Source organism: Anomalospiza imberbis, chromosome 7 (assembly GCF_031753505.1).
Source record: "Anomalospiza imberbis isolate Cuckoo-Finch-1a 21T00152 chromosome 7, ASM3175350v1, whole genome shotgun sequence".
Taxonomy (NCBI): Eukaryota; Metazoa; Chordata; class Aves; order Passeriformes; family Viduidae; genus Anomalospiza; species Anomalospiza imberbis.
In genome coordinates, this window is record NC_089687.1 from 7,809,202 (window position 1) to 7,833,791 (window position 24,590).

A 24,590-nucleotide genomic window follows, 5' to 3' on the forward strand; every position below is an offset into this window, starting at 1 on the left:
ACTGGAATTAATCACTGGGCACTGGTAATGCAGTGTTTGTATGTCACATACATGAAATCTTTATGCAAATCCCTCAAAGCCGGTATGTAACATATATGATACAGTCATATTAATATATAAAGTATATAGTATGTATATATGATATGCATGTTATATATGTAATAAATATATCTGTTTTATGAAAAACCTTCCAGACATAAATGCATTAAGATCAGTAATATGTGTGATAACGGGTAGTGACACTAAATATGTGCTCTACTGTTACTATTTAAATCTAATTACATATCCAACTCTTTAAAATTACTTTTTATCATGACATAATAATTACATCTTTTCTATCTTTGATATTATTAGTATGAATAGATTGCTTTGTTTTATTGTATTTTATTAGTATATATGATAATTTATAAACTTTATAGAAGGTATACACATCATAAACTTTATAGTGGCTGTATAGTACATCTGTATAAGAAACAAAAATCTAGATTCTTCTCTAAACAAAATTTCAGGTCAGCTCCAACACAGGTGGTCCAATGCTGAGGTGAAGGTGTCCTTTCCGGGGACAAGGAGAGACTCCATCCATTGACTCATCCCGGGCCAGCAGTGCTGATTTTTCCTCTCGCTCTTTTTTGCCCGGTTTGTTGTTTTTCTTTTTCTGTCCCAAACTCTCACTTCTTTCACGCTGTAACTTTTGGTCCTTCTCAAAGGCCAGGAAGAACTGCATGTTGCAGGTGGGATTTGGTGACTTTGGCCCTGCATGTACAGCACGTGTTCTCTCACGTGCTTCACAGGAGTGGGAGAGTTCATAGGAAAGCAGGGCTCAATGCCATTTGGGTGCCTTTTTCGGAAAGTGAAATGATACAAGGAAGTAGAATAAACGCTCCCGTGGCTGTCCACCTGCTGAGGCTGCAGGAGAAGCTGTGGGACCTTCGCCAGAGCCGTTGCACGAATCCTCTTCTCCTTAAAGCGCCAAATTTGTGCTAGGAGGTGGTTCTCTGCTGCCGGCTGCGAGCAGCAGAAGCACAGCTCTGTGCTCATAGCCATGGCTCCTCACCTTAATTCGGTTGATGTTCACCGAGAGCGATTCTCTTGAACCACTTTTGCAGCACCTGGCACTCATGGATCGCCTGGGTGTAGGCGGTCGGCTGCTGCACCAGGTGATGGAAGAGATTGTATGCGTTACATGCTTGAACATCTGGAGGTAAACGGATGTCCTGAGGAAACCTCTGGTTACCCACAATGAAGTGGTTGAGGCGTTTTCCTCGCACACATAAGTACAGGCAGTCGCTGATATCCATCAGTCGCTGCAGGAGATGTCTCCTGCGCCACAATGACACAGGTGTGACATTGAGCCGGTGCATGACAAGGGTTTTCATGGTGTAGGTGGAAAAGCTGAAGCCCAGCAGAAGACGGGTGAAGAACTGCAGGCATTTGAGGTGCAAGCTGTCAGGGGGGGCCCGCCTGGCAATGTGCTTGAAGAACTCAACCTCTGCCACAGCGTAAGACTCAGGCCAGGTTGTGCTTGGTGTGTAGGCCTCTCTAGGCTGGCTGCTCACAAAGACGGCTGAGTCACCTCTCCGCACCCCGAACAGCATCTCAATCCTGAGGCTTTCTCTGCCATTTGTCACCTTGAATTGGCAGGAGCGTGTGGAGGGCAGCAGTATTAAATGCCAGTCGTGTGACTGGGGCAAAGCTGGCCAGATTGCTTTCACCAGTTGCCGGAACCAGCAGGCAGTTTTCTGCACGTCCAGGTAGGAGCCGGTGCACAGGGTGTCTAGGAGGCTGGGATCCTGGTTCCTCCTCAGCTCCTCCTGGGGGTGGTGCAGGAAGCACAGCATGTTCTTGCCCTGCTGCTGCCCCGTACAGGTGCACTCCAGCTGCACGCGGACACGGAAGTTCCTCTCGTGCCTCTGCCCTACACTGTCCAGCTCCAGGTGGAAGCTGTGGCCTCGGGGAGGAGTCATGGGGATGAGCACGCGGTACACGACATCCTGCTCACGGGGACTCCAACCTTCAAAGGCACTGCCCACCCCGATGGCTCGTTGCAGGACTGGGTAGAAACTGTTGGACAAGACATGCCCGAAGAAAACTGTATAATTGTCCATGAGGTCTATTGTCCACTCGCAGCCTATCTGCAGGTCCTCTTCAGGCCACCGTATGCGCTCCATTATAACTTGTCCAACATGATCATCCAAATCGTTGTCTACGTGGAGAAAAGGCCTGTGGCCTGCCCAAGCCTCATGGACAACTTCATTTCCAACACTGACTTCATCATTTGCAGCAACATTGCCAACTTCCTCTTCATTTGCACCATGGTTTTCTTCTTCATTCTCCTCTCTCCTCCAGCAGATTTTCCACACAATCAAACACAGGAACAAGACATGCAGCAGGAGCACAGCAACAGCTAAGAGCTGCAAGAGCTGCACCTTCTTCTGGGAGAGCTGCTCCACCTCCTGCTCCAGCCGAAGCCTCTCCCATTCCAGGTGCTTTGCACGCATTTCCATGCGCAGATGTGTTTCCTCATCCAAGCCATCACCCACGGGCTGTGGGTACTGGATGAGACTTTTCAAGAGCACAAACAGGAATACTACTGGATCCATGATCTGCAGGAGGAGGGAGAGAAAGCCTTGAGTGGGGCAGGGAGGGAGGGAACTACTGGTTGCTGGAGGGAGGACAGGATCCTCAGGGTTCTGGGCGCAGGAAAGACAGGGCCCCCGACAGCTGGCAGGCAGCAAGCGCTATCCCAATGCCCCTGGAGCTACAGAAGCAGCAGCAGCCCTGTGGCCTGCCCAAGGCTCCCCCATGAGGGGCTGTCCCTGCATGCAGGGGGAGAACCCAGCCCCGAGTGCAGCGTTTCTGCCCCGGCCCTTGTGCCCAGCCCAGCCTCCCCGCCACGTGTGCACTCACCGCTTGCCCAAGCAATGCAGGGCCAGCGTTACCTGCTGGGGCCTTTTATTGCTGCCCCCTCTGTGACATGTCCTCTGTGATGTCACAGGTGTCAGAGTGCATCACAGCCCAGCCAACCCCACCCTTGGTCCCCTGAGCCAACTCCTGGCTCAGGCGCTCAGAGTGTCCCTGGTGTACTGCTTAAGGCTGCCCTTGGGTGAAGCTTCTCCAAAGAACTCCCATTGTTCTGACAGCAGTCAGACCTAACAAAAACGAGTATTTTCTGTCTGGGTTTAGTTATATCCATTTAGGTCCATGTAGATAGAGACAGAGGTTGTATGAGTCTTGTGGAATTCTGTAAAACTGTGTGGTAATTGGCAGTGCATTAGGACAGAGAATGTTCACTGCTCCAAATCTGAATCTTCTGCTTCCTTGATCCAGCCATAGGCTCTGTAGCAGGAGTGTTTTGGTCTTCAGTTTTGGCACGTCACTCAGTTGTTCCCAACTGGGCTCCTTTCTGGTCAGATGGAGCAGTCATGCTCCCCAGGAGTGGAGCTGTGCTTTCTGACTTCACTTTCACCCTTGGTGATAGAAACCCCTCTTTCCTGGATTCTGAATGGGAGATGGAAAAGTGTTTCGTTAATTCATTTTTTTTCTATTACTTCAGTGCCACTGGACATAAAACCACCGGTTTGATAATTAGGTTTGCATTTTGATATACATTCTGTGGTAAGGAATTCATATGTATTTAAAGATTTGCATGGAATGCAACACATTTTGGAATTCATTCTCAGATTTTGAGAAATGGAGTACCTGTGTTTACTCCAAGATGCTTTTAATGTTGGCTAATGGATCTGAGGTTTTTCCATGGTAGCCTTTAATCTCAGCATGGATGTTCTATAGGGAAGGGTTGATGAGATTTGGGAACTAGTGGAAATGTATATGTGAGTGGGTATTTGTGTAGTGACTAAGCAGAAAGAGCTAGTTTCTCTCTTGGTCTTTTTCTGACTCAGTGTAGGAGCCACAAGTATGAAAATGAGACATGCATATAAGAAAAACACGGTTTGAGCAAGAATGATTGTTTTAACTCATTTCAGGGCTGCAGTTGGCTCTAATTAACATTCTCATGAGATATCTGTGCTTTGATTAAGATGGCAATCAAACACCTGATTGAAACACATTTGCCTTCATCATTTAATGAACAAAAAAGTAGAAAATTGAGCCTTATTTTGCAAAGCAAGTCTGTTTGGTCCTCAACACCAAACAAAACTCTATATTCAGAATGCTGAAGCAAAACAATCGCACTACTCAGAACTACATATTACATGATCAACGTAGTTCAACTTGATAAGCATTGTTAGTTGTCAATTCTGTCCTAAAGGAGGTGAAAAGAAAGAAAATAGTATGAAATTTTAATTATTTTTAAAGAATAATCTGTCTGAGAAATGTGAAATCATATTGACATTCTGCATTTTCTGTTTTGAAGCTTCTTCCCCCCCAGTTTCCACAGAACCTCCACAGAAAAAAGGAATGTGGTTGGATAGATGACAATCTGTGAAACAGAAAATATTAGTGTGGTGGTCCTTCCATGAGGAGGGAGTGAGGAAAAAGTTTAAAAAACTTTCAGAAAATTTAAGGAAATGTTGCAGAAAGGAAGAAATAAAGTTTATAATGCATGGACACAATCTTATGTAAAAAATTTAGAAGTTCTTTATAGGCGACTCATAGATTTGAAAAGTAGTTTGTTGGCTTCATTGAGGTGGAAGTCATCAGTAGCTACCTTGCCTCAAAACCAGACAGAACTCAAACTCTAACCCCCCAAAATGCCCCCAACTGTAAAAACCTCAGACGCAGTTGAACTTTGTGGTGTTTTGTAATACCTGGCACACCACAAGATCTATAGAAAAGGAAGATAACATTACTATAGAATTTTTTAAAGGATTACTTCCACACTTGTTTGTATTTTTTCTTCAGCAAGCTACTTAATGTGAGCCCTGCAAGGCCTGGCTGATGAAGTGGACTCATAGAAGGAGTCACTGTTACCCTTGTGGCCTGAATGAAATCTGAATATTCAGTGGGAGAATTCTTACCAAAACAAAAAACCCAACAAAAACAAACCAGCAATAGGACAATGTGAGCTGTGATTTATATGGAATAATAATACTTTGCTAAAAGCACTTTTGCATTTCTGTGGTAAAATTATTTCTCCTGAGGTCAGAATGGGCTGATGTACATTGTATATTAAAATAATGCAATACATGCATTTTATTTGGAGAGGTGGTGCTTCATATTTAGTATCCTTTATAAATAAGCACTGAATAAATCAGTGTTTGTGCAAGAACTGTAACAACATTTGTACCTGCCTGATTGCAAACTGGTGCATGACAGATGAACAGCACTTGGAATACTTTACCTGAAGTATTTTGCTGTCATTTCTGTGCATGAATATGTATATTATTTTTGCCATTTCTTTTCAGATCTAAGTGGTCACTTCATCCTGATATGAAGATACTGGGTTTTAAAACGTGGTGGGAAGGGGTTGATTCAGCACCATCATAAGTTATGCATGTACTGAAGTTGCATGAAAGACTATTTATGCAGTCTGTGAATAACATTGTTTTGGCTTGAGTGGCCCTGTTCCAAATATTCCAAATATCTATGGGTGTTAAAATCAAAGGATTGTAATGAAATGAAGACTGATATGCTTAGCTGAATTTTCAGACTTAAAGTGAGATGGAAATATGGATTTCTGTTTAATGAAATAAATTGGTTCCTGTTGAATGATAGCAGAAGGCTCCTTTTCTAATTCCTTGCAAATAACCTATAACATTTTTTAAACATGGACTTGATTATAAAAGAAATGGATTGGCACTTGACTTTCAAATGCATAATTCATCAAACTATCAATTGAATATTAGGTAAAACTAAGCTTTGTATTTTGAAATTGCTTCTATATGCAAAAATCAGACCTATACAGCCATGACTTAAATGAAACAAGTGATTCCTGCTAATGCAGGTGTGTAAAAGAGGTGGTGAACTAGCAAACATCAGTGACAATATTATACATAATGCACCTAATCTGCTTGAAAAATTTAAGTTTTAGCAAGGCAGGAAAAAAGTTGCTAGATTAGCTCATAAAGGTGATTTTCTGAATGTGTTTATAATATGAAATATATAAAGTGGTTCTTAATTGACATAAATGGTATTCATATTAAATATAGTTTTATTCCGTAATTATATTAAAAAATTGATTTAAATTTTTTATGCCAAGTTCTGATTTTAGGTATACAGCAATTCTGTAAACCTCATAGTTTTCCTGTCAGTTTTTCTTGTTTTGTGCTAAGATTCAGCTTTCTTCAGAAGTGTTTCAAATATATTATAACAGATCAAAAGTGGGTTCAGTCTAGGGGAAATAATTATTCTTAATTCATCCTTTTGAGGCTGATTTTGGCTTTTCTTTGTGTGGGTGTGATCCATGTTGTTCAATTACAGTAAGTTCACTGATCTCAGTTGGAGTGAGCTGCGAGAGGAGAGCATTGACCCAATGCTTCTCCCAGCATGTCCCGCTGGCTGCAACTCCTCCCGGGGGCTGGAAACCCTGAATAATCACTTGAACTGATCACTTTTATTGATGTTTTGCTGACAAAAAGGAAGATCTGGGTGTTCTGTAGATGTATACTGAGAATTAACAAAAAAAGCTATTTCCAATGATGGTGAAGTTAAGCACCTAGAGAATTCCTAAGCACATTATGGAGTGTTCTTGCTCAGTTTGTGTATTATTCTCTAAATAAAACTTAATGGGTAGTAAGCAAATGCTGTAGCTGAGGTGATAAGAGACAAGACTCAAGACAATTGTGCAAACGTGCAATTCTGTGCATTTTTGAGGAAGACAGTTCCATCGTTGTTGAGAATTAAATAGACTTTTTGAGCAGAGTTTTTGGAAAGAAGCATGCTGGTTTTTCCGGTGTGCTGTTTGGTGTCTCCCAGGGAAAAAAAAATTGTATTAGCTGAGTTGTGGGAAAGTGGTTTTTTACTAAATTTGCATTTACTGGTAGTTCATATTAGCAACCGTTCTAGTAGGTAATTTGAACAGACCAAACAAAAAGGAACCTAAATCAAAAACTGAGTAAAGGCAAAGATTTTTTCTTAAAGCACAGCTTGGAAAGAGATGCTGCTGTGCAAATTGCACTCTGAACTTTAACAATGCAGGTTGTCATGCAAAAAGCCTGATTTCAAGAGCCAGCTCATGGCTGGCAGAGGGACAACCGCCATGGAAAAATGTCAGAATTTGTGATTAAGTTAGCAGTGACCTTGTGCTCTGCTGTGCCAGGTGGGCTTGTGTCTTGCAACAGGCAATGCAAACAGAAACAAAACAGTGATTAAAGCAGGTGCCCAAGTGGCACTTGGCCATGGAGAACCAGAGGAAAAAGGGAGCTAATCATTATGGGATTAGAGTTTCTTAATGTAGTCTGTGGATTATTGCAGCTGTAAATATTCCTTGAGAGAGCCCTGCTGCCAGGGCCTCGGTGATGAATGCCCACCCTTGGAGCTCTCCTCTGGGAGTGTTTAGAAACTGTGAAGGTAGAAATAGAATAAATAGAGCACACTCCCTTTCCCATAATTTATCCTACCTTTGCACACTGAGTTTTTTATTGGTTTGTTTTTTTTTTTTTTTCCAGTGGGAAAAATATAGAAGAGACCAAATAACCTTCAGCCTTGCAGTATCCTATTCTTGCAGCTTCTTTTTGACTTGTGTCCCATAGAGGGTTGGAAGAAAGGTGCTACTGGGTCAAGGAGTCATAATTTTGGAAGCTACTTCACGAGATGTGCTCTGAGAACATATGGATTTTCTCCTTTCCTCTCCCAACACTATATCTTTTGAGAAATGTTTACATTCTGAATTAAATAAGTGTAGAGTTGAGAAGTTTCTGAATAGTTTTAAAGAACTGTATTGGCTAATAGGAAGTGCCTAGATTCCTATGGATTTGTGGATTTAAATAATCTCCATTTGCTCAAAATGGTAATGGTAGTAACATTTTAGAGTTAGAGCCAGCAGACAGATGCAGAAACTGTGGTACATGAAAATGAAATTTGCTTTAAATAGCATACAAACACAAATTAAAATGTATTTGTAAAGATGCATGCTTGTATTTTTGTTTCAAACATAACTACATTTAGTTAAAGGTTACTGGAAAATGACTTGCAGAAAAAGAGGAAATAGTAAATGTTTTTATGCTTAGAGCATGAGTTCTCAGAGATCACTTTTAAAAGACAAAACTAAACACTAAAACTACTCTAGACTTCAGATATTTAGGGATTAGGAAATTACTCTGCCTTGCTCTTGATAAAAGCCTTACAGTGGTTCTACCGGTTTTCTGTTTTTGTCTCCTTGTGTATCTCGAGCTTCTGGTGTTCTCAGTTGTGATGGTTTACCTTAAACCACAGCAGTTAAAGCAGTGTGACTTTTTCTGCAAATGTGGAGCGCACACTGACTGTAATTCCCTCAGCAAGAATTCACTAAGGGGTGATTTACAGAGGGGTGCTATCAGGAATTTTGACAGCCTGGATTTAAACCTCCATCTATATAAGAATTACTGCCTGCAGTGCAGTTGCATGAAGGAACAAAGTACGAGCTGATTGCAGCTTGTCAACAAAGTAATGGCTTTTTTAAAAACATCAAGATATTTTAGAAATGTCAATTGCAATCCTGTTTAATTTTTTTTCCCTTCTAGTGAAATGTTCAATTAAAACTCAGGTTCCATGGTAAATAGATAATTAAAGAGATCTACATTACAAGGGACACCAAGGTTCAAGTCTTTGTTTGCAGCAGAGTAGGGACTGACATTCTAAATATAGTCCAAGCTGGAAGTCTGCAAAGAGGATACTTCCTCAGGGCAGTCTCTAATTTCTTCCCTATTCCCTCCAGAATTATGTTAAAAATATTTCTCATTTTCAAATTCAGAATGAAAACATGTCAAAAACTCAACATTTTTTGTGTGAAATAGAATTTTTGGTTTCTGGCCAACCCTCTGCCTGTATTTGTGGTGACCACTTAATCCTTTTTAATCCTTCCTGCAGGAAGTCCTGATCCAGGGAACCAACTAAAGGTGTGTATAGTGTGAACTGAGGAGTCTCCCTGATTAAGTGGGGCAATCCTGTACACCTTGTATTTAGAGTCATTTGGGGAATCTAAACACACACAAGCAGGTATTCTGCTCTAGGAGCAGTATTTAGTGCCTTCTCAACTCTTTCCTCATGAAATGATGGAAATAACCCAAAACTATTCTGGTATGGATTTCAGCATTTCTGAAGCTTGATTAGCATCTGTGGTAACATCCCTTGCCTGTTCCATGGAGCACTTTGGAATCTGTGCTGCATGGGGAGAACTCACAGAGCCAAGAAGTTGCATGGTATTGCCTGTGTCGTGGCTCTGTAATTTAATTGATGTACTGCAGGCTGTCAGCTGACCTTGTAACTCTCATATTCTCATTTTTCTTCCATTGTACAACTGGTTCATGATGTGTATGTGATTTAAATGCCTACTTCCTTTCTACAGCATCCTTTTTCCTAGCCTGTCCATTAAGTTGGGTGCCTGTGGTGGTTTTTCTCTTTTATCATACTCATATTTTTGTACAGCAGCATAAACAAATAGAAGCCTGGCTGTGCTTTCCTTTTTAGATATCTTTTAAAAACTGTGTTTATTTAATGCAAAAATTTTCTGCACACTGATATTTAAGGTCGTAAGGATTGCTTATGAGGGGAAAAAAAGGTCTAAAATTTTGAACAACCTAAAGCCTCAAACTACTAGGTGTGCTTTATTTTTCAGTAGAAAAGCATCAGCTTCTGAAACTCTAAACTGAGATTCCTTCCTTACCTGTATTATGAATTTTTCAAAGTGGAGTGATCGACATGTTCTGAGAAACATTACCTATTTCTGAGCATTTGAAAGCACTGAAGTTACTACCAGAATAAATTATCACCCATGCAAACATGAGTATAAGAATATTATTAGTTGATTTTCCTCTTCAATTGATTGCTGGCTCATTTTCCCTTCTATTCATTGCAACTTTTCCTGAATAGATACAAACTTTAAAAGGGAATGGGACATTACAGTAAATATAGCAATTCAAGATTGGAGAGAGATTAACCATTCCCTCTTAACCAGAAGAAAGTGACTTTTACATTTGGCATCTGTAAGAAAATAGTTAATAACGATCAGCCTGGCAAATAAATATTGGGACTTCCACACACCTACAAAATATATCCATACATATACATTTATGTATAGTATACACCTAGATATATTTTAAATTCAGGCAACTATCACTAAATATTAAACTGAATATAAGTATTTTTATTTTCCTTGGGGAAAATAATTGTTATATAGTGGTAGAGTTAACAAAGTATATGCTTTTGCTAGTTTTATTTACTTCTGCAAAACTCACTAAAATGAGATTTCTAACCTGACTAGGATATTTGGTTCTAATATAATATAGAGGAGAAAAAAATGGCTAAACTACTCTAATGATATGCTGTGTCCTGCTATCCATCTTCCTGTTTGCTTCCCTGAGCTGCAAACATTTTAGGCTGATGATTATAATTATCTGTTTGACCATGCCTGAAACAATACATCATAGGTCTCAAAAAAAGACTGACAAAATAATCACTTCATAAGTTAAAGCTGTGATTCTCCTTGTGGGTCTATCATTTCAAACTTGTATTTAGTTGTTTTTCATCTGTATTTATGTTTTGGTGTTAGGACCAGCATCAGTATTTCTGCCTTGAGGGTCAGAATGAGTGCTACTGAAATAATTGAAGAGCAGCAGATTAAAAATGAGGCTTTCCTTATGCACATTAAAGGTTTTGCTTTTGTCTTGGAGTAATTTATAAAACCTACTATTTTGGACCTCTTTTTAATTAGTCCTTGCTCCCTTCCAGCCCAGCTGTCCTCACTTTACTGTAACCCTGGTCAGTCTGGGAGAGAAAAGTGGCTGTTCCCTTCCTCCCACCCTGTGTGCAGCAGACAGCTCTTGGCTGAGAACAGGATCCTGCTTCAAAAAAAGCCCAAACCAAAACCACAAAACAAACAAACAAACCCCAGGTGAAACTTCTTCCTCTTGGGAATGACCGGGACCGACTTTGAGCCCTGGCTGATCCTTGAGGAGATGAAGGAGAACAAAGCTACCACCATCCTGAGACTCTGAGCTAATCTGGTGAGCACCATGCTCTTCCCTGCCTCCCAGAGCAGGCTGTAATTTTACTGAGTGTATGGACAGTCCTGACTGAATGAAATGTCACAAAAGAGAAAGGAACCAGGCATTTCTTTCCCTCCTGGAGCTGAGCCAACTGTCACTGTGAAAGTGTGTGAGCAAAAAGCATGGCAGGTTCACTCCAGCTTCTGTATTTATTTTTTACTCTCCCTTTGAGAATCTCCTGGAACTCTGTAATCCTCTGAAATTTAACATGCCATTCCCTGAAGTACTCTCTGTGTCCCCACTTGTAATTTATCTATTACAATTTGGAATTTTAGGTGTGTGTCCGTTGCCATTAAGGCAAGTAGAGCTGCTTGAGACTTCAAGGAGATGAAGCTTAATAATAAAAGTTTATATGCCCTGTTTTCAGCCATCCAAGGTGTAAAATTACCCTCTCAGCTGCTAAGTGTGCTGGAGACACCGGAGGTTGCGTTCTGGAGAGGAGACGTAAGAGCAAGGCTGTTGCAAGGCAGGATGAGGAAGAAAATGGCAGTGGGGAGAGGATGGATGGAGGGACCTGGAAACTCACACCTAAATCTCTTCTACCACATGCTCTGAGATACACCCTGAGCTCCTCCGTGGCGCCAGGTGTCCCTGGGGGCAGAAGCACCCTTGAATGCAGCTGTCATGCTCATTTTGCTGCCCTCAGCCACCCACAGACCCACATTCTGCACAGAGACAAAAGACCCTAAATAACAAAACCCCGTGCATTTCATTTTAGAAGTTCTGAGTAAAGGAAAAAGTATTACCAAGACCCTCTTTAGTGAAGAAACCTTTAGTTCATACTTGTGTGGAGCGTTTTAAAAACATGAGCATCCAGAAAAAGCCCCAAACACCAAGCCCTTCCTGTGATGAGGGCAGCAGTAATTAGTGGTGTTGTTCTTGCAGAGTGACAGTAACATACTGGCTGGTTTATTTGCCTGTAATATGTAATGAGCATTCCATTTGGATTATAAAACAACATGATGGATGAATTGGGCTGTATCGATTGAACCTCTGTACCAGTCAGGAATCATTTGGTTCCTCAAGCTTTTTATGCCTTCAGAGCAGGAATTAAAAAAATGGTTTAATTAGAATGTGGGGAACTATCCCCTTCAGTCAGCATCTGCTGACAATAAAGATAAAGGGATTAAAGAAGAAAGACTTGTTAAAGGATGTGGGAAGTCATGAAAGACCATGTGAAATGGGGGTGTTCATTTTTTTATCAGACTCTATGATTATTTTCACTATTTTTTAAACTGGTTTACTAATTATTTTAGGTTTTCCTCATCTAATTATAATATCATCTATTTAATCTACTATTCTTCAGTGAATGGCCATTTTCTTAAAGAATTTGACTTAAATTTGTCAGTATTTCATTGAAACAAAAATATTTGGAACATCTAGTAATAAAGAACTAAATAAATTCATTCAAAAAGAAACGTCCTTTGTCAGAAATCTCCGTGACCAGCCTCTATCTAATTATGTTTCTTGTACAAGTTAAAAAAAGCCAATCAAAGCAGAGATGAAGCCTTTAGAAGTTAATGGGATGTCCTCAGGGATGTGTCCTTTCTACTTCTTGCTGTTGGCTTTTCCACAGAGCTGTTGACCAACCAAAATATCTTTTTATCAAACTTAATTTTCTCTAGGGTACGAGCATGCTAAGAAAAATAGGTGGGAATTAAGACTCAACGGAGAGCAGAAGGGCAACAGGTTATTTTGTGTTGTGCATTTTGGAGCCTCCTCGTGCAGCTCCTGCTCCCAGGAGCTCAGCACTGGCCACTGCAGCCAGGCCAGGCAAGGCTGCAGCTCCAGGTGCCAGGAAAGGGGAGAACCAGCAGGGCTTCAACAAAGATTAAATCAAGAAAATTAGTATCACTCCAGGATGATACTTGTCCATTCTGATGCTGGGGGGAAGATTGGAAAGGAGATGAGAGGGATGTGTGCTCAAGTAATGAAATTTAAGATGAAACACTAGTGATTTTTGGTAGACCTTGTTGAACACCCTGGGACAGGGATGCAGGAATGGCAGAGGATGTTACCTAGCAACTGCTGGAAGGCGTTTAACTCTTTGGTACCCATCCCTTCTGCCTCCCCAAGAAACTGAGAGTAGAAGCTGAATTTCTAGGGAGAAAAAATTGGGAAGTTTTCTGCTATTTGCAGTGTAATGTTTTATGGAGGCTGTAATTAAAATGTTAGTAAATAAAAATAAAGTAGGCCTGAAGTGTTATAGTTCCTATTTAAACTGCTCTATTTTAGGGATTGTGGGCAGGTTGTTTACAACATTTTAGGGTTTGTATGGAGGTTCTTTATAACCACGACAGACATGTCTATCACCAGCTGTAACACTCCTGCATTTCTGCAGCATGAATTTCTCTAACATGTAACGTGCATGTGATGTAATTTATTCACTGTCTCCAAATGTGAATCTCTTGAAGATCTGAGATTTTTTTTTTTTTTTTGCTATAAACAAGAAATATAGAACACATCAGTTCCATATTGTAGATCAGACTCCCAGGAGGAACCAAGGTTCTCCGGTTAAACCAGTTAAACACAGTAGAATCATGGGACTTAAACCAATTGAAGATGCAACTGGAAATTTGACATTACTGGGTAACAGAGCTGGTGTTGAGATGGAAACTCATTTTAGATGCAGTGGTTTTAACAGGTTCCTAGGTAAGAGCTTGTGAAATGTGTGGAAAGAGGTGGGGGTGTTTAGTAGGCAGTAGAGAATACTCAGCTATGAGTATTCTAAACCGAAATAAAGTGATCTTGACTTACCCTATTATACTTTTCCCCACGATAGTCTGGTCAATATCTTTGTGAGGGTGTTTGGATATATAGTATTTTTTAGGTATTCCCACTGCCATGTGTGTTTTATAATTGAATGAACATATCTGCAAAGAGGCACCAGACAGGACAGTCCAACAAGTCCCCTGTCAACAACAAGGGCAGGAAACCAGGTGTCCAGTGGGTAGTTCTATGTTATGTATAATAGTGAAATGAGAGAGTGTTATATACAAATAAACACTTTTTTTTTTTCCTGGTAACATTCCTATATTACTGTATTAGCTGCAAATTCAGCACAGAGTTGCAGCCAGCATGTCTTAGTAGTCTGCAGTTATTAGAGCTGTTGGTTTGTGAGCCTTCATTCTTCTGAATGTTCTCATGGAAACTGAGGTGCAGAAAGTTAAATTATTTCTCTCATTTTATTTTTTTTTTTTTGGTTCTGCTTTCTTGCTTTTATGTATGTTTTCTTAACCTCTTACAGTTTCCTCTAGGTGAGCAGGGATTTAATAATAGTAGGTTTTATTATGCAAAAGCAAAGATTGGCTGAAAACAGGGATGAAAACTCCAAAGAATAATAGAACAGGATGTGCTGGTAGCTGCATAGACAACTTTAAATTACATCAACAGACTGTAATGTTGTTACTGCCTCTATAGCTGAATATTGACTTTGATTTTGATTGCTTGAGCTAATATTTTGTTACAATTTCTCATGTGAGAAATGTAATTGAAATTCTAAATTTTGGCATGTCAAGTATTGCTCATGTTGTAGGTGGCAGTTTAGGAGTCTCATACAAGAATATTTTTCCTTTATTCTTTATGTTATTATTCATGATTCTGTCTGACCTGGCTGGCTTTGCACTGAAGCAGATTAAACGTGTTCAGCTGGAACTGCAGTCGTGGCTTACTGTGCCTGTGATGGAGGTGGTCCAGTCCTTCATCTTGGCACCAGTTCTTTCAGGTGAGGTGGGAAGCTCTGAGAGAGATTGAGAGCAAAAAGAACTTTGTGTTCATCTTATGTTTGTAGTGGCTGATGATGAAACAGAAATGGTGGGGTGGTCATTGAGGTAATTGTTCCTGTTTTTAATTTTAATTTTGAACCCATCTATAAAGCTTTGCAATTTGTGGTTTTCTTTGCCCTGCAGTATTAACAGGGAGCTGTTTTCAGGAAATGTTTGCCTGTGGAGGGGTGGTCACAGTAGTTTCACAGGGGTCCCAGAAGCTCAAAGCCAGAGCAGTGCAGGAGTTGCAGTTCACCTCCAGCTGCATCGTGCAAGCCCTACAGAAACAGAACCATAATGGAGTTAATTTATGCATGACATAACAAAACATTTTGTCCAGATCTGTGATTCCAGTACTGGGAAGAGGATGTACTGGGAAGTTGGGGTGCTGACCATATCATGTCCATTTTCACACCATATTTCTCCAAATGGGTTAATTCCTCTGAGCAATTGGACTGTGGAAAGAGCAGCTCTTTGAAAGAGGAGCATGGATGCCATCATGGGGCCCAGCAGAGTTCCTTCAGGCTGCACTGGGGACTTGTTCTGTGGTTTTGGGTATTCCACATCCTACCTCACTTCAACTCCAGCACTGCAGTCCCAGTAGATTATATGCAACTTTTTCTAGGCATTTTCCTCCACAACTGAGACGGGTATTGTGTTTCCAGTGTTAGTTATTGATACAGGCTTTTGTCACACTCATTGTTTTCCTGACTGCATAGAAAGCATTTAATAAGCTTAAATTGGACAGTTACTGTACATAGTTTTATGGAATGATTGATTTGTATTCAGACTATCTAAATGCCTGTGTATGTTCTCCGTTTTCTCAAGGCTCTTTCTTGGAAACAGCTATTGAAATTGGAGATGATCTACATAAAAGGATCAGATGTTTTAAGAGAGTCTCAGAAATGGATTTTACTCAATACCTCCTCATTGTAAACTTAAAGGCATGACATTTTGGGATTAATTATTTACTAAAGATCTTGCATTTAAATTTAAAGTATGGATTTTTAAAAAAAGGCAGACAAGACTGAAGTCTTAAAACATTTCTCAAACCTCAGTTTGAAAGGCATCTGTGGTTATTGAAGACAGTCACAGAGACAAATTTCAGTTTTAAGGTGATATAGACAAACTTGCTTGCCTCCATCTACATTATGCTTTCTTGTTGAAATACATTAAAAGTTTTTGAAGCTATACTGGTTAAGTGGAATCAGGATGTTCTGGATGTTGATCTTCCATTTCTGCTGATTCAGAGAGTAATAAACAAGATACAGAAGGACAGAAAAAGGCTGATATTAATTGCTCCTGCTTAGGAGCAATTTAGGAGGGCTGCAAATAAAGTCAGCCCTCCAGAGCCATCCTTCATTCCCTAAGATGGAAATGCTCAGTGAGGAAAGATGTGTGTCTACTGACTCCATCTTAACTGTGGGTTTTTTTCCCCTGTGACTTTTCAGGATATGTTTCAGGCTTAGTGTTTTTGTTAATGTGAAATGTTGAAAATAAGATACAATTTTTATAACAGTAATGCAAAGGAAAATTTCCATCACACACTGTGTGACATCAGAATAAAGACCAGGTTCTCTCTGTCTCCTTTCAGAGTTTGGCTAAATGAGAATTACTGATGGTTCTGTCAACACCGTGGAAGTCACTGTTGCATTTCAAAGGCACATCCCAATGTAGAGTATTAAATTGCACTAGGATAGTAGCAAAAGTTTTTCTGTGACTGTTTGAAATGCTAGGCTACACAGATTTCTTTCCTTTCTGATTTTTTCTTATTGTACCTTCACAGACATTAACACAGCCCAGGCTTAGAATATAACATGACATGAGGCAACAGCAATATAAAGGAGTTCTTTGAAGCTGTTTCTTTTTATCATGCTTTACCCTTAGCAGGGTTTCTGTGGTCTAGTTCCTTTGCAGTTCTAAAGAGAATTACATTTCAAGTTCCATAATTGCACCAGCGAATTGAAACCTTGTTTAAACAAATACATAAAAAAATCAAGTAGTGTGTCCAAGACTGATTTTATTATCAGCTAATATTGATGGTGATGTACCAAGATGTATCAAGAAAATGTTTTGAATACTGCACAAAAAAAATGAATATCCATGGAAAATACAACAGGTGTTAAACAACTTTGACACACATTTCTAGACCTTATTGAAATGTATTAGGGAAGTTCTGTGCTAGCACAAACACCTAAAACCCCATAAACCTAATGTTTTACAGAAGCTGAATTACCACATTAATTGCTAATTGTCTAAAATGTGATGATTATGATGTTACTTTGTCTATGTACATGGTACTAATTTATGTTATGGTACTAATAATAATTTAAATTTACTCCTAGTTTGCCTTGGAACTACAGAGGGGTGGTGTTCTGGGCAAGAACACTTAGCCAAAGTGTAATACATCCAGACCTCCTTAAGCCTCCCCAGAATGACACCTGTGCTGGAATCCCTCAAACAAGTTGAAAATTGATGGTACCAAGAGTGCTGCCTGTGGCTGCATCCTGTCTCTTATTGATCTACATGATCTTTTCTTCTTCCATTATGAATATGTTTTATTCTAATGGCTAAATTTTGTTGTTCCTCTCTTTCATCAATAAAACAGGTAGAAGACCTGTGTATCCAACAGTGTCATTTAAATAAATGCAGAAATTCCTGAAAACCAGCACAGCTTTGTCCTGCTGGAGCACCTACAGGTGTTGTGCCAAGCTTTGCTGAAGGAAACATCAGTTCCAGAACTGCTGATGCTGACAACAATTCAGGGCAATTTGTGGTTCAGGTGTGAAGTCAGACTACAACCCTTTCAAAAATCCATCATATTTAGTGTATTTGAATAAAATGCTGCAGTCATAGGAGAAAAAAACCACAAAAAACACAACCTGAATTGCTCATGAAGTTTTCTATAGAATTAAGTCAGGGGTTTTGATTATATTCCATGCAAATTTCTATTATAATTTGGCTTTTTTTTGTCTAGAAGCCTCAAGCTCTTGCATGTCCCCTGTACCCATTGCTTGTAGGCACTCAGACTCTGAATTTTCTTATTTTCTCTCATTTTCTCATCTTATTTTATTTATTGGTGGTACAAAATCCATCGAGCAATATTATTCTGAGAGACAGTGGATGGCACTGTTGGTTTGCAGCTATGAATCTACAAAAATGAATCAGGACCAGGACAACCTTAAAAAAAAAATAGAACCGAAACAAAAACCACTCTACCACTCCCCCTGGAAAACAAACAAAATCCCCTACTCCACCCCCCCAAGAAAACCCAAAATCAAACTAAACTTAAAGTAGTGTCTTCTTAAACTGAATGGAGTAATTTTCTAACTGTGCAACAGTACTCATAAATTCTCACACATTCATAAGCTAAAAAAATTAAAAGGATATGCAATTGGGCTTCTTCTGTTTGTTTGACACTGGTTTTGTCAAAGGAGGAAGAAAATCCCAGTTGGCTGAGGTGGGCCTTAGTGATGGTAAATTAATTTAGCTGAAGCACTGGAAGAGCAACATGCCCTTAGTCCAGGCAAGATTGTCAGTATTTATGGGGTTTGAGGTTTGCTGCAGCAGGATCACACCTGTGCAGACGAGGAAGGGAAATGTGTTCATCATTTGGAAACTACTTACAGATGTTGTGGAGAAAGTAAGGTGTAGTTTTCATGTCTGGTTGTGGTGAGGGGGAGGGAAGGCTGATGTGCTCCAGAAGGTTACTAAGAAAAGAGGAGCGTGGATTTTAAGACCCTGGAATTGTACTGAGCTTTGCATCAAGAGATTGGATTCATTGGAAGGTTTGGTTCTTTGGTTTTGATAAGACCAAATGCACCAATTGTTTTGTCCAGTTTTATTCTAAAGTGTGAGGTACACGTCTGACCAGTTTGCCCTGTAGAAGTCAGATCTGTCCAGTATTCTGGTGAATGTGTGGTAATCTGCAAATCACATGCACAGGAAATCCAATGCTGAGTGAACAACTTAGTATTTATCGTCTCAATGCCTTTATGCTTGCTTGTCAAACACCAAAATGCAATTCAATTTCTGTCATGTAAGTGTCATTTAAAGAGAGATTGAAATTGTTAAGGGGAAATAGCACCAAAAGATGAATAAGACTGTCATTATCACTAATCTTTGTTTCTGATAGTAGCAACATCTCTAAAGAGAGAGAAAATTTATTTGTGAAAGTTTTACTCGATTTTAAAGTTATGAATTTGATGTTACAACATTTCTACAACCCACCAAATATCTAAGCCCTTGAGAATTGTGTAGATGGTTGGTAGCTCACAACCATGCAGTGCTGTATGTATTTTATCCTTCTTTAGAAAGACAAAGCCTTTTTGGTTGTAACAGTGAGGGGAAGAGCCCAGTTGCAATTATGAGAAATTATGACTTGACTAATTTGCCACAAAAACAAACCCAGTGGCTGGAAAGAGAAGAAGTACCCTTGTGAATAATAGTAAAAAATTGAATTCAGCCTGGTGTAAATAACATGAGAGCATTTCTTATAGAGAATGAAAGACAGGATATGAACTATGAAGTTATCATTCAGAAATTTGGAGAGTTTTTTATAATCTGTGCTTTTGAGGGGATTAGCATTGAATCAGGTTCAATATTATTGAATTTGAAATTCGGCCTTTTACTCATTTTGTCAAAGAAGAAGACCCAATGGAATTAAGGAAGCTGTTTGCTTCTTGCCTAAATGTGCTGTTTCATTGAAATGTGTGTTTGTGCAGGGCAGTTCTGCTCTCCAGTTCACTGCCCACCTCATTAAAGACAACACACAGAGACCCAGTGAATGCAAAGGGAATGGCTTAACTCTGTGCAAATTCCTAATTATTTTAAAACAAAAGCCCTGAGTAAGTCCCCGAGATGGCAAATGGGTTACAGGTAAATGGTATTTTAATCAGGGGTATCAGTGTTGGCTCTCAATTCATTGATGTCCTATAGAAACACACTTGTATGGAGGCTATGCCTCAAAAGTGATGAAAAACATTATATAGGTTGATAAATTTGTAAAAGGGATTAGGTGATCATCATTGGAAAAAAGTTTTTTTAGAAACTGCTGGTGCATCACGTCTGTGATGCCTTAAAAAATTGCAAGAAGGGGCTTCTCCCAAATTAACACCTTTTAACACCAAAGCAGTACAAAATATTGATTCCATAGCTATTTAATCAGTATCCTGTAATCATCATAAAAGCCAGTTTTTATTTCCAGAAACACATTTGTAATCTAATAATACATTGCCTTTAGGGGATGGTAATGAAATTATACCCCTCTCAGTGTGAATTTTCTGTATGTGAATGCACTACAAAATCTCTCTAGCATTTGTGCCAGCTCTAGAAACCTCACACACAACACAGCCATTGTAGCTGCTTCTGGAACAGATTTTTAATGTGCTGTGAGGTGACAAGGGATGCTTATGTTTCACCTGCCATGGGGGCAGTGCCGTTTTTGCATGCTTGGACCAGGAAATGATCAGTTCATCTTGTCTTTGATGATTTGTAGGGATCCTTTTTGCTTCTGTAAGAACAAATTATTGTTCTAACCAATGAAACCCTACCTTTTCCAGCCTGGATGCAAGAGAACAGGCTGCTTTGTCTACACCAACAGGATTTAGGTGCTAGGGAGCATTGCAACAGTCAAAAAAATCCTGTGCTGGTGTCTGTTTTCCTGCTTGGTTAACTGTAAGGAAATACCCACCTCAGGAGAAGAAAAGAATTGGACTTTCAGTGTTGCGTAGGAGCTTTGGCTAATGCACTACCTTTGTTTTTTCTACAGTACCTTTGTTTGTTCTTTTTCTAAAACACATTTATTATCAGTGTGACATGCCTGAGATGAGGATCCTTTGAGATGGTGAACATGTTTGCCAATTAAAAGACAATGGGAGGAAAGGAAACAGTTTAGTCATGGAGGAGGATAGGAAAAGTGCAGTGGTGAAATTCAAAGAAAGGAGAACAAGGAAAAGATAAGGATGAAACAGCTAGCTGAAACTAGTTTCAAAATTTAAGAAGACTGCAGAGCCAATCCCTTTTTCTGCTTAAATTCCTGGAGATGAAGTTAAATCCAGCCTTCTGAAATGCTAGGGGAAATAGGCTGTGCTAATAGAAAAACCTCAACATGGATATCAGCCAGCAGTAAGGTAGAAAAATAAGGGTTTGTGCCAAAAAATCAGGCTGGAGATACTGAGTAAAATTGCAGTTTCAGTGTTGCACCTGTCCAACTTGTAGATCCTGATAAATCTTGTCTCTAAATGTGCCTTTTTTTTAAAATCAAATTTACAAATATATTGTGATTGATGTTAATTGTTGTTTAATTTATTAAAAGCACAATTTTTTTCATGAATAGCTATGCTGAAGGTAGAAATGTATGAGAAAGGTCTGTTTAGATTGGGAAGTTGCACTGGGCAGCTTCTTGGTTCCAGACTGTTAAATATATATTATTGTATACTGCATGAATATGATTATGTAGAATGGTCTGTGTGGGTAAATGAAGTGTTTCCACTACATGGGTGAAGTCTCACTCCACAGAGGGAATCTGTTTAAAAGCCTTGTTGTTGTAATGTACCAACCCAGAACTTGGTTAATGTTGGCTAAGGAAGAAAGGTAAATGCAGTTGCCTTCTGCTGAGGACAGTGCTTGCTGCTGATGGTCTTTTCCTTCATTTAGGCACTTCTCTTTCCTCCCCATTTTCCAAAGTGTTTTCAGATCCCTGGGATAGCTCATCCTTTCCTCTACTGGTTGACAGACAGGGAGAGTTGTTCACTGGTGTGATTTTATCCAGAACCTTTTTAAGCTTTCATAGCCTTTGTTTTTAATTTTAACTTGTTCAGACCTATGTCTCTATTTTGAGAACTGGTTGGAAATTTTATAGTTAGATACTTTTTGGAATGTATCAGTTTGTTAAAATAAATGTTATGTTGAAAGGGCCTTGTTTACTTTTGTCAGGAAAGGCTTTTTGGGCCTTGGTGGTCTCCTGGTTAAAATGTGAGATTCTCCTGCATTATCCAACCAGCTGGCAGGTCAGATGGGTAGAGATGGAGAACATAAATCTCTCCTACAGGAGTGTCCCTGCTTAGTGAAACTGTTTTTACTGAAGCAGTGACCTGAATCCTGGTTATGCACATTTGCTATGTTCCCAGCCACTGAAGTGTCTCTCTCCTTCCTCTGCATTCTCTCTGCTTTCCTGTGTACATAATTTACTTGACATGCTGGAGGAGAAACTGGAAAATAGATGAAGTGAATTGGGACTGCGAATCTGTGATCAGGATTAGAAGTTTGGTGACCTTTAAGATCTCGTCTATGAGGAGCATCTTGCTGCTTCTGCTTCTGGATAATCCCATTAAAAAAAAAAAAAACCTGGAAGTTTTATTCTTGTAACAGTGCAAAATGGAATATTTAGAATGCTTTGGAAGCTACTGATTGTTATTCATGTCTAGATGAGAAAGCTTATTGCAGTTTTCAGAACCAGAGGTGTTATGTTTCAAATGGACCCCACCAGAGGAGTCTGTGGTAAAATGACTTCTTGTGAACATAAAACTTGTGAAAATAACTCTTATTATGTCACTCAGTTGCTCTTAGTGTTATTGATGTGAAAAAAATACGGGATAGAAAGGAATCATATCATAAAGAAGGAAAACCTCCTAGAATTACTGAAATAAAGTCAACATATTACAAAAACAGATGTCAAAATCTAAGGGCAAATGGCTGAGTCATTGAACATTACGTTCTACAGAGCTTTCACAGTCCTACAAAATGTAAAAATGTATTTTGTTATATACAGCTGAGCATCAGGAGATGGCAGTAGTGCTCGCTGAATTGCAAAATAAGAATATTGGGGGAAAATCCCTAGAAATTAAAATAAGCTGCTTTGTAAATTTGCCAAAGCAGGTAACACTATTCTAATTTATTAGAACTGTGTACAATCATCCTATTTTAATTGCAAGTTTTATTGACTGCCTGGTATGCTTAGTCTAGAATTTATTGTTTTTTATTTAAAAGCATTGAAAACTGCCAGATATGTTTATCAATAACATATTAATATTAGGATTTGGAAAGACTTTCTAGAGCAAATGTCTAATCTTGTCCTTGACCAAATTTATCATTTAGATCTTGTGAAAGGTTAAAAACATCAATCTTATTCAGGGTAGCAGCTTTTAGCAGGTACAACATAAAAGAGTAATCTCTGCTTCCTAGGCACAAAACTATACTGCTTTATATACAGTCATTTAATTTTACTGAGTATGTCTGTGACTCAGAAAATGTACTTGAACTCATTCTATAAAATAATGAAAAGGGAAGTGCTTCTTTTCTGTGCAGAGTTTCCAGATGTGATCTGTGTGTTGCAAAGTTCCTTTGGTTTCTTTCAGCATGTATCTGATACTTAAAATTTATTTTGGAGGTGAATTACAGTTAAATGCTTTGAAATGTCCCAAAGGGGGGAAAAAAGAGTCTTTTTTATGAAGTTAAAGGAAGCAAATTTCAGAGGAAGTAGAATTCCGTCTTATTAGTGAAATATAATTCAACAGTAAATGTTGAACAGTGGAATATAATGTGTAGCTAATGAATAAAGGAGGCTGTGTGGGGCCTTTTAAAAAATATTATTTATGGGCGAGAAAATACTGAAAAGCAAAAGTTTCAAGTGTTGTGACTATGTGGAGAGGGTAATTGCTCATTATTCTAAGAACATTATCTTTTGACTTAAGACCACAAACAGCCTTGGTTTTTTAAAGACAAACTTATCCACTTTAAAAGTTATCAATATTAAATAACAGTGTCTAGAAAATACAGCTGAGCAGCAGGGCTGGGTTCTGAGGGAATTCTGCGGGTGACCCACGTGCACCATTCCTGTGCAGAGTCACCTGCAGGACAGCTCCTCCAGCTGTCACAGCTGGGCCACACCTGTCTGTGCTTGATCCTGGGGATGCAGAGCAGGGTCAGGGATCCTTGGGAACTGGACATCTCCTTATTCCCTGGGCAGGGCATGGACAGGGGTGGCACCTTTTGAAAGAAGCTGCTCTTGGGCTGGTTTGGGTCCATGACCAAGGCTCACAGAGCTGTGCCAGATGTTCCAGCTGTGTGCTGAGCCCTTGGCACTGCTGTTTCACCCAAGTCTGAAGCTGGCTGCTCCTCCAGTTCTGCTCATTTGGCTTCGGAGAGACCATACTCGAAATTGTATTGTGGCAACTTCAAAGGTTAGAAAGGTTTTCTGAAAAAATAGCAGTCAGAGCACAAAATGCCACACAGCCTTTGACAGGATGCAGTTGAGGCTAAACTGGAGGAGATTGCATTCAGCCTCTTATGTTAATCACCTTTGAACATGTGTAATCAGTTTTTAAATCCATCTTCATCCTTGGCTCCAGCAATCAATCCAGTCATTTATTTACATGTGTGTGTAAAAGATACTCCTTTTGGTCTAAACCTGCTGCCTGAAAAATTCACTTGCTGTCCATTAGTCCTTGTTTTATGAGATGAAGTGACTAATCATTCCTAGTCATCCTTTTTTCACTTGGCAGTTTTCCTCAGCTAAGGAATCTGACTCCATTTGAACTGTCCTTGTATTGAAGCCTTTTTATGTTTCTGATGATCCTTGTTGCTTTTCCCTTTTATTGTGTTGTTCTTGAGATGGAACACTCAAAAGTACATGTGCTGTTTGGGATGCAGGAATAACAAGAATTAATTTAGTGGAATAATTATA

At 39.5% G+C, this 24,590-nt stretch overlaps 2 protein-coding genes across 2 annotated transcripts in view; one reads left to right on the top strand and one right to left on the bottom strand.

Moving 5' to 3' along the window:
* The window catches only part of DPP10 (dipeptidyl peptidase like 10), a 444,603-nt gene that overhangs the window by 59,328 nt on the left and 360,685 nt on the right, over nucleotides 1-24,590 (top strand). The window lies entirely within an intron of this gene.
* Nucleotides 1,056-2,504, bottom strand: LOC137477540 (inositol 1,4,5-trisphosphate receptor-interacting protein-like 1). Its single transcript, XM_068196764.1, has one exon. It carries the CDS (start codon nucleotides 2,502-2,504, stop codon nucleotides 1,056-1,058), a length of 1,449 nt encoding a protein of 482 aa, XP_068052865.1.

Coding starts and splice junctions, on each gene's coding strand:
- LOC137477540 (XM_068196764.1), bottom strand. CDS start 2,504: ATGGAAATGCGTGCAAAGCACCTGGAATGGGAGAGGCTTCGGCTGGAG.